This window comes from Dermochelys coriacea, chromosome 6, assembly GCF_009764565.3.
Source record: "Dermochelys coriacea isolate rDerCor1 chromosome 6, rDerCor1.pri.v4, whole genome shotgun sequence".
Taxonomy (NCBI): Eukaryota; Metazoa; Chordata; order Testudines; family Dermochelyidae; genus Dermochelys; species Dermochelys coriacea.
This window is the reverse complement of record NC_050073.1, coordinates 10242889-10250906: the sequence shown is the minus strand read 5'-3', so window position 1 is coordinate 10250906 and position 8018 is coordinate 10242889. Positions and strand designations below refer to the sequence as shown.

The 8018-nt window shown below is 50.3% G+C and overlaps 1 protein-coding gene across 1 annotated transcript; it reads right to left on the bottom strand.

Annotated features, from left to right (window-relative positions):
- Nucleotides 1–3418: 3418 nt before the first annotated feature.
- Nucleotides 3419–7494, bottom strand: LOC119856932 (zona pellucida sperm-binding protein 1-like). The gene is made up of 6 exons (XM_043516898.1): nt 7338–7494; nt 6526–6647; nt 5952–6118; nt 4598–4741; nt 3622–3806; nt 3419–3535 (listed from the first exon to the last, which is right to left on the bottom strand). The coding sequence occupies exons 1-4, from the start codon at nt 7390–7392 to the stop codon at nt 4639–4641; spliced, it is 447 nt and encodes a 148-aa protein (XP_043372833.1). The 5' UTR covers nt 7393–7494; the 3' UTR covers nt 3419–3535; nt 3622–3806; nt 4598–4638.
- Nucleotides 7495–8018: the final 524 nt, after the last annotated feature.

The window sequence follows — 8018 nt, the reverse complement described above, 5'->3', positions numbered from 1 at the left end:
TCCTAGCCACTATGGATGTGGAAGCCCTCTACACCAGCATGCCACACAAAGACGGACTGCAAGCCATCAGGAACAGTATCCCCGATAATGTCACAGCTAACCTGGTGGCCGAACTTGGTCCTCACCCATAACTATTTCACATTTGGGGACCATGTATACCTTCAAATCAGCGGTACTGCTATGGGTACCCACATGGCCCCACAGTAGGCCAACTTTTTTATGGCTGACTTAGAACAACGCTTCCTCAGCTCTCGTCCCCCAATGCCCCTACTCTACTTGCGCTACATTGATGACGTCTTCATCATCTGGACCCATGGAAAAGAAGCCCTTGAGGAATTCCACCAGAATTTCAACAATTTCCATCCCACCATCAACCTCAGCCTGGACCAGTCCACACAAGAGATCCACTTCCTGGACACTACAGTGCTAATAAGCGATGGTCACATAAACACCACCCTATATCGGAAACCTACTGACCGCTATTCCTACCTACATGCCTCCAGCTTTCATCCAGATCACACCACACGATCCACTGTCTACAGCCAAGCTCTACGATATAACCGCATTTGCTCCAACCCCTCAGACAGAGACAAACACCTACAAGATCTCCATCATGCATTCTTACAAGTGAAGAAACAGATTGACAGAGCCAGAAGAGTGCCCAGAAGTCACCTACTACACGACAGGCCCAACAAAGAAAACAACAGAAGGCCACTAGCCATCACCTTCAGCCCCCAACTAAAACCTCTCCAACGCATCATCAAGGATCTACAACTTATCCTGAAGGACGACCCATCACTCTCAGACCTTGGGAGACAGGCCAGTCCTGTCCTGTGCCAGTCCAGGACAGCCCCCCAACCTGAAGCAAATATTCACCAGCAACCACACACCACACAACAGAACCACTAACCCAGGAACCTATCCTTGCAACAAAGCCCGTTGCCAACTCTGTCCACATATCTATTCAGGGGACACCATCACAGGGCCTAATCACATCAGCCACACTATCAGAGGCTCGTTCACCTGCGCATCTACCAATGGGATATATGCCATCATGTGCCAGCAATGCCCCTGCCATGTACATTGGTCAAACTGGACAGTCTCTACGTAAAAGACTAAACGGACCCAAATCGAACGTCAAGAATTAGAACATTCAAAAACCAGTCGGAGAACACTTCAATCTCTCTGGTCACATGATTACAGACCTGAGAGTGGCGATCCTTCAACAACATAAAACCAGACTCCAACGAGAGACTGCTGAATTGGAATTAATTTGCAAACTGGATAAAATCAACTTAGGCTTGAATAGAGACTGGGAGAGGATGAGTCATTTCCCCATGTTATTTCTCTCCCCACCCCACCCTCCACTGTTTCTCAGACGTTCTTGTTAACTGCTGGAAATGGCCCACCTTGATCATCACTACAAAAGATTTTCCTCCTTCCCCCCGCCCCCGGTAATAGCTCATCTTAAGTCATCACTCTCCTTACAGTGTGTATGATAAAACCCATTGTTTCACGTTCTCTCTCTCTCTCTCTCTGTGTATATATAAATAGATCTCCCCACTGTATTTTCCACCAAATGCATCCGGTGAAGTGAGCTGTAGCTCACGAAAGCTTATGCTCTAATAAATTTGTTAGTCTCCAAGGTGCCACAAGTACTCCTTTCTTTTTTGCTCACTTGTTGTCACATCTCTCTTGGCAGCATTCTCAAGTTTGCCACCAACTGTTATCCAAGCTCTCTTTCCACCAACCCTGTAGTGAGTTATCCAGGTGGAGGCCTTCTCAGGTCAGACTGGCTGTGCCTACTTGTCATCATTGGAGATCACATAGCAAGTGGCATGTAGAATCATAAGATGAGGATTGGAAGAGCTAGTCCCACCCGCTGCTCAAAGTAGGACCAACCCCAACTAAATCATCCCAGCCAGGGCTTGGTCAAGCCAGGTATTCAGAACCTCTAAGGATGGAGATTCTGCCACCTCCCTAGGTGAGCATTCCAGTGCTTCACCACCCTCCTAGTGAAATAGTCCCATCCCACCCCCCAGTAGCCAACCTCGACCTCCCCCACTGCAGCTTGAGACCATTGCTCCTTGTTCGGTCATCTGCCACCACTGAGAACGGCCTAGCTCCATCCTCCTTGGAACCCCTTCAGGTAGTTGAAGGCTGCTATCAAATCCCCCCCCACACTCGTCTCTTCTGCGGACTAAACAAGCCCAGTTCCCTCAGCCTCTCCTCATGAGTCACGTGCCCTAGCCCCCTAATCATTTTTGTTGCCCTCTGCTGGACTCTCTCCAATTTTTCCACATCCTTTCTGTAGTGGGGGGACCAAAGCTGGACACAGTACTCCAGATGGGCCTCCCTAGTGCTGAATAGAGGGGAATCGTCACTACCCTCCATCTGCTGGCAGTGCTCCTACTAATGCAGCCCAATATAGCAGTAGCTTTCTTGGCAACAAGGGCACGCTGTTGATTCGTAGCCAGCTTCTCGTCCACTGTAATCCCCAGGTCCTTGTCTGGGGAACTGCTGCTTAGCCAGTCGGTCCCCAGCCTGTACCAGGGAATGGGATTCTTCCCTCCTAAGTGCAGGACTCTGCACTGGTCCTGATCGAACCTCGGATTTCTTTTAGCCCAATTTTCAATTTTTCCTAGGTCACTCTGGACCCTATCTACCTCTCCCCCCAACCTAGTGTCATCCATTAACTTGTGAGGGTGTAAGCCATCCCATCATCCAGATCATTAATGACGAACAAAACCAGCCCCAGGACCGACCCCTGGGGCATGCCGCTTGATACCAGCTGCCAACTAGACAGAGCTGTTGATCACTACCCGTTGAGCTTGACGATCTAGCCAGCTTTCGATCCACCTTTTGCCAGCAAGTTAAAGTAGTATGGGCTGGATGAATGGCGAGACTACTGTGGGAGACTGTATCAAACTTTGTTAGAGTCAAGGTATATCATATCCACAGAGCCAGCTCTCATCATAGAAAGCAATCCGGTTGGTCAGGCATGACTTGCCCTTGGCGAATCCATTTTGGCTGGTCCGATCACCTTCCTCTCCTCCAAGTGCTTCAAAACGGATTCCTTGATGACCTGCTGCAGGATTTTTCCAGGGACTGAGGTGAGGCTGACCAATGTTGGCATTTGATGAGACAGTCAGCTGCACAGAGTGTCCTTCCCTTCACAAAGCAAGATTTTTGCCCCATGCCCCATTAGGGATCAGGTGCATTGCCCCACACTCAGAAAAGGGGATGTCCCCGACTGCAGGGAATCCATACCTGTAGAACATCCCCCAAGTCCTTTGGTGCTCAGGAGAGGCTGTCGAAAGAGATTGATGGATCGGATCTTTGCCAGGGGAAGTATCTGGCCTCACGCTTGCACTGTGGAAGGGCTGAAGACTGCTCACCATCACTTCCTTGCTAGTCAATAGAGCAGGCCAACTTACATGAAGGTGCTGTCCCGGGTGATGGAGCCGTCTGGCCCAGTCCGGATGTCGATGCCAGAGATCAGCTGGTTCTCATAGATCAGTTTGTCATGGATCACCTGGAAGAGTGGAGACATGGGGCAGGTTAGTCCCCCAAGACCCTGAGCAGAGCACTCACCCTGGCTTCCCGTGGGTGTCCCCTCACCTGGACTGTGGTGCCGCACTGCATGAGGGGGAAGCGGAAGATCACAAAAGCCTCAGTCATCCTGATGGGGTCACACCCTGCCTGGGCATAGGCTAGCCGGACACTCTCCAGGATGATGGGGTGATCAGACACGTCCCTGGAGACCACCAGAACAAAGTGACCGTCCAGGAGGCACTGAACAGTGACTGCAACACAAAGGAGCAGGATTAAGTATACATGTTCCTGGTATAGGAATTGGGCAAGAGTTCCATGCCACACCACGGATGATAGATTGGAGAAGAGCCATGAGAAATATTAGAAACCAGGCCTTGTAGTGACCAAATTCTGTCTCTTTAGACAGAGAGAAGGTTAAGTATTAAAGAAGGTGTAGATCGGAGAGCGAGGGTAGTTAGCCATTGGAATGGTTTGCCCAGGGTCATGGTGGATTCTCCATCACTGATAGGCAAGACTGGATGTCTGCCAAGAGATCTGCTCTAGGAGTTATTTCAGGGAAATTCTATAGCTTGTGTTATATAGGAAATCAGACTAATGATCACAATGGTCCCTTCTGGCTTTGGAATCTATCAAATGAAGCCCCAGGGGGGTAAGTGGGTTTGCCTGACACAGCATGATTGCAGCTCATGTTGTGGAGGAACAAGACAAGCCGGCAGAGTTATCCATCGATCCGATGATGGAGCACCAGCCTGTACCGTCTGATGGTTCTTCCTCTGCCACCACACATTTAGTGTTTGCTCTCAAGATCTGCCAGGCATTGGGCAGCTGAGGAGAGACCGTGATGTAGGAAGGAATCCCTTTGCACACAACTGATGCCAGCTGCAGCCTAGAGAGAGAGATACAAAGACATTGTATCCAAGGCTACTTCACTATGCTAGTAGGTAGTGACCAAACTCATCTGAGAGCTATGGCGTCTCACCAAGCTTCCCAGGACAGAGATGGCAAAAGGCTCCATAAGCTGACAGGAGGGCAGGTCTCCTACCTGTGTTGCCATAGTAGCAGGGGGTAGTGAGGTCAGTCTCATCATAACAGCAGCCAGCCTGGAAGCAAGCAGCTTGGCCTGGGGCATCTGCACAGGGAATCTTCCCAGCCACCACACGGCACTGCTCCTCTGTGAGATGGGCACCTAGAACAGCAGGGTGTGGATTAAAGAGAGCTAGAGATCCTCTGAAGGGATCACAAGAGACCCTTCCCCAGAGGCTTTTGAATATCTGTAGTGACCTCTGGACAAGTGGCCGACCTCAACACCAGTCCAACCCTCTTGCCCTTCCCCAAAGGGCTGCAAGAGCTCCCACCGTGGTCCTCCATCCCAGCTCACCCTGCCCCCACAACCATAACCTCCAACCACATACCACCTCAGACAGCATTGTGCTCAAATCCCCACCCCCCGTCCTCCAGATGTAGCACGTTGCCCTTCTTAGCATTAAGCCCGATACCAGGCTTAAAGTTTCACATGGAAATTCAGGCTCCTGATCTGCTGCTGCGTCAGAGCAGAGCCCCCACCCACACCCTACAGCCCCCTCCACACAGCCAGCAGTGTGGTCCACTCCCATTTATCACAGTTAGCAGTTCTGGGGTGGGTTTTTCTAGCCATCTTATGAAATGGTGATCAGACGCCTACTCTAGGAATTTTCCTTTATTAAAGTCACTATCTCCCTTACTGCTAATGGGGCAGAAGCTAGCAGGATGGCCACCATTTCCCCATAGCCGATCAGAGGAAAGTGCCCCTCATAAACATGGCTGTGAATTTCTTTAATGAGACTGAAGCTGTACCTACAGGCAAAGTGGCTGCCACTCTGGTTTAGGGGAAGGGCTAGACAGGACTCTAAGAGCGCAGAGGGACTAAGAGCTGTGGAGAGCCTGCGTGAGACGCATGGGGAGAAGGAGACAGATTGCAAGCAGATGTGGCGGTGAGATCTGAAGGGAAACAACATCAGATCCCAAACCCTGGGATAGTGGAGGAACAGGGGAAACCCCTCTGAGCAGCCAATGGCAAGGACACATTGGTGGATGTGTGACTGGATTTTGCCCCAAAGAAGCTCAGACTTGGAAAGCAAGTGCTTTCCCTCTAAAGCTTTGGAAAACCAGAAGGCAAATAGCCACCCCTCCCTCTTCAAATAAACTGGGGGCGAACAGCATGATTTCTAAACGAATCTCATTTTTGATCATGGATTACAACACTGTCAACACCAGCTCGAACATGGCAGCCACAAGCAGGGGACAAGGTTCAGCTCCCCTGTAGACCAACACAGGGGTCAGAAGTGGACCATGAAACCTTCCATTAGAGGGGACCCACATGCACTCAGAACAGTTGGGGAGTCTGACCTCTGACACACCTATGTTGCTTGGTGGAGGAGAGATGTGGGGCACCGGGCCCAGCCGCGGCTGGGGTTAAGTCATGTTCAGTGGGCTTGGGGCAGGACATGTTTACATCATGGGTAGCAGCAATGGCCCCGGTGCTTAGTAGTTCCTCCACTCGGACCCTCAGGTGGTTACAGCCATCCTGCAGTGAAAGCAGAATGGCTAGTAAGATTGTGGTTAAATGGAATGTCTCTGGTTGCTCAGCCCATTCCCCGTCTGCACAGGCTAGGGTCGTCAATTTTGGTTGGACATATCCCCGGAGGTTGTGTCACATGACAATCTTTAATTGAAAATTAAGTGTTAATTCGTGGAGACTCTAAAAGGGTTGGCAAGCTTAGCACAGGCTGTGTGAGAATAGGTAGGGAAGAATCTACAGAACTGCAGCAGCCTGGGTACAGTAGCTGGAGCTCATGAAGAACGAGGCTGTCAACTGTCCTACATAGAGGCCAAGAACCTCTCCACATTGATACGTTGTGATTTAGAGGCAAGTGTTCAATGTAGCAGCAGAGATGATAGAGACACTAGAGCCTCTTGTGCCAACTCACTCACCTGCCTGAGCACATGACAGCCGTTATAGCCAGCGGAGAAGATCACTTCCCCTTTCTCACCAGACATGATCCAGTGGAGGCAGATGGAGCAGTTTGTAACTTCAAAGCGAGTCCCAAACTCGTCTGTGGAGAGAGTCACACTCAGACAAACCTTCATCCATGGGCAAGGGTAAATTAAGGTACTCTAGTTCAGAGACATAGGAAGGCTGTAACGTATGAAGCAGGGACTATGTCTTGCTCCATCACAGGTATCTTTGGGTAGCTGGATTTGGGTTACCAGCCACCCCCAAATTAGTCTTTATTTGCCAAGTTTTTCCCTAAATCCACCAAGGAGAGTGGAAGGGCCCCAAACCCTGGCAGTACAAGGGCTGTCTTGCACCTATGCATGGCAACAGCAATGCTAGCCTCTATCACAGTCAGGTGGGAGTCCTAGAGTGGAGACATTTCATGGGGCCAAGCCAGAGTTTGGGAGGCCTCCCTTCAGAGTATTACCCTCATCAGGCGCTTGTCTTACAGTCAGAAGAAGCACCACTGAAGTCAGCCAGATAATACCTACTGGCTTCCTCAGTCAGAAGCACCTCCTAGGGCTAAGGACAGCAACTAAGCAAGAAAGAGTTATAGTAGACACTGAAAAATTAGATCCACAATTAACAGAGGAAGGAAGTCCTCATGCAAGGCTAGAGTTACCCACAGGAGACAGGGGAATGTTCAATAGCATCTAAGAAACCCTCCAGCGTGTTTGTTTAAAGAGGAACCTGAGCATAGATAGGGGTGTCCTTGGCTGCTTATTAAGTAAGCCCTGCAGCTACTTACCCACAACTTTGAAGTGGATGGTGTGGCTCTGGCTGGGAAAGACCAGCAGCTGCATCCCATAGTCTCCACAGTCATACTCATATCCATGCTGCAAGACAGTTGGCTGTCCAAAGGCTGTCCCCAGGGATCAGAGCAACACTAAGCCCACAAAATACCTACAGCCCAGCCCCATAGCTGAAGGTGCTAAGGAAGAAGCCCAGCAACCACACAGACACTTCTCATAGCTCAGGAAGCTGTGGGTGTGGGGCTTTGTAGGGTGAGTGGAGAGGTGGGACCGGCATGTGAACCAGGTAAGCAGAGAGGCAGCACCTGGGGAGCTGTCTGCTGCTGTTGAGGGGCTGGGTAAAAAGTGCAAAGCTCAGGATGAAACAGAAATATAACCTTTGAATCCCCCGACCAAAATCAAATAAACAAAAACCCCTCACAGTGAATCCTAGTGTTACTCTGGCTTTTGGGATGTCCCCTCTCTTGCCCTGTCTTTCTCTCCCTCTCCTTGTCTGTGACTTTCACTCTCCCTCTTTTCTCTCTCTCACACTGTGAGGTGTCTGTGGGAGGGAAGGGGAACTCCTTCCAAGAGTCACTCTCTTCCCAGTGGGAGAGGAGGAGCTAGAAGAAACTGCTATTAAGAGGGAATAATTCGAGTCCTGCCCTGAGCTTGGCCTAGTGCCCACCACTTCCAGT

Excerpts from the sequence above, each read along its gene's own strand:
- LOC119856932 (XM_043516898.1), bottom strand. The coding sequence starts at position 7,392 with ATGCAGCTGCTGGTCTTTCCCAGCCAGAGCCACACCATCCACTTCAAA. Across the intron at positions 6,648-7,337 it reads CATCCACTTCAAAGTTGTGG|ACGAGTTTGGGACTCGCTTT; the intron begins GTAAGTAGCTGC and ends CTCTCTCCACAG. Across the intron at positions 6,119-6,525 it reads GCTGTCATGTGCTCAGGCAG|GATGGCTGTAACCACCTGAG; the intron begins GTGAGTGAGTTG and ends CTTTCACTGCAG.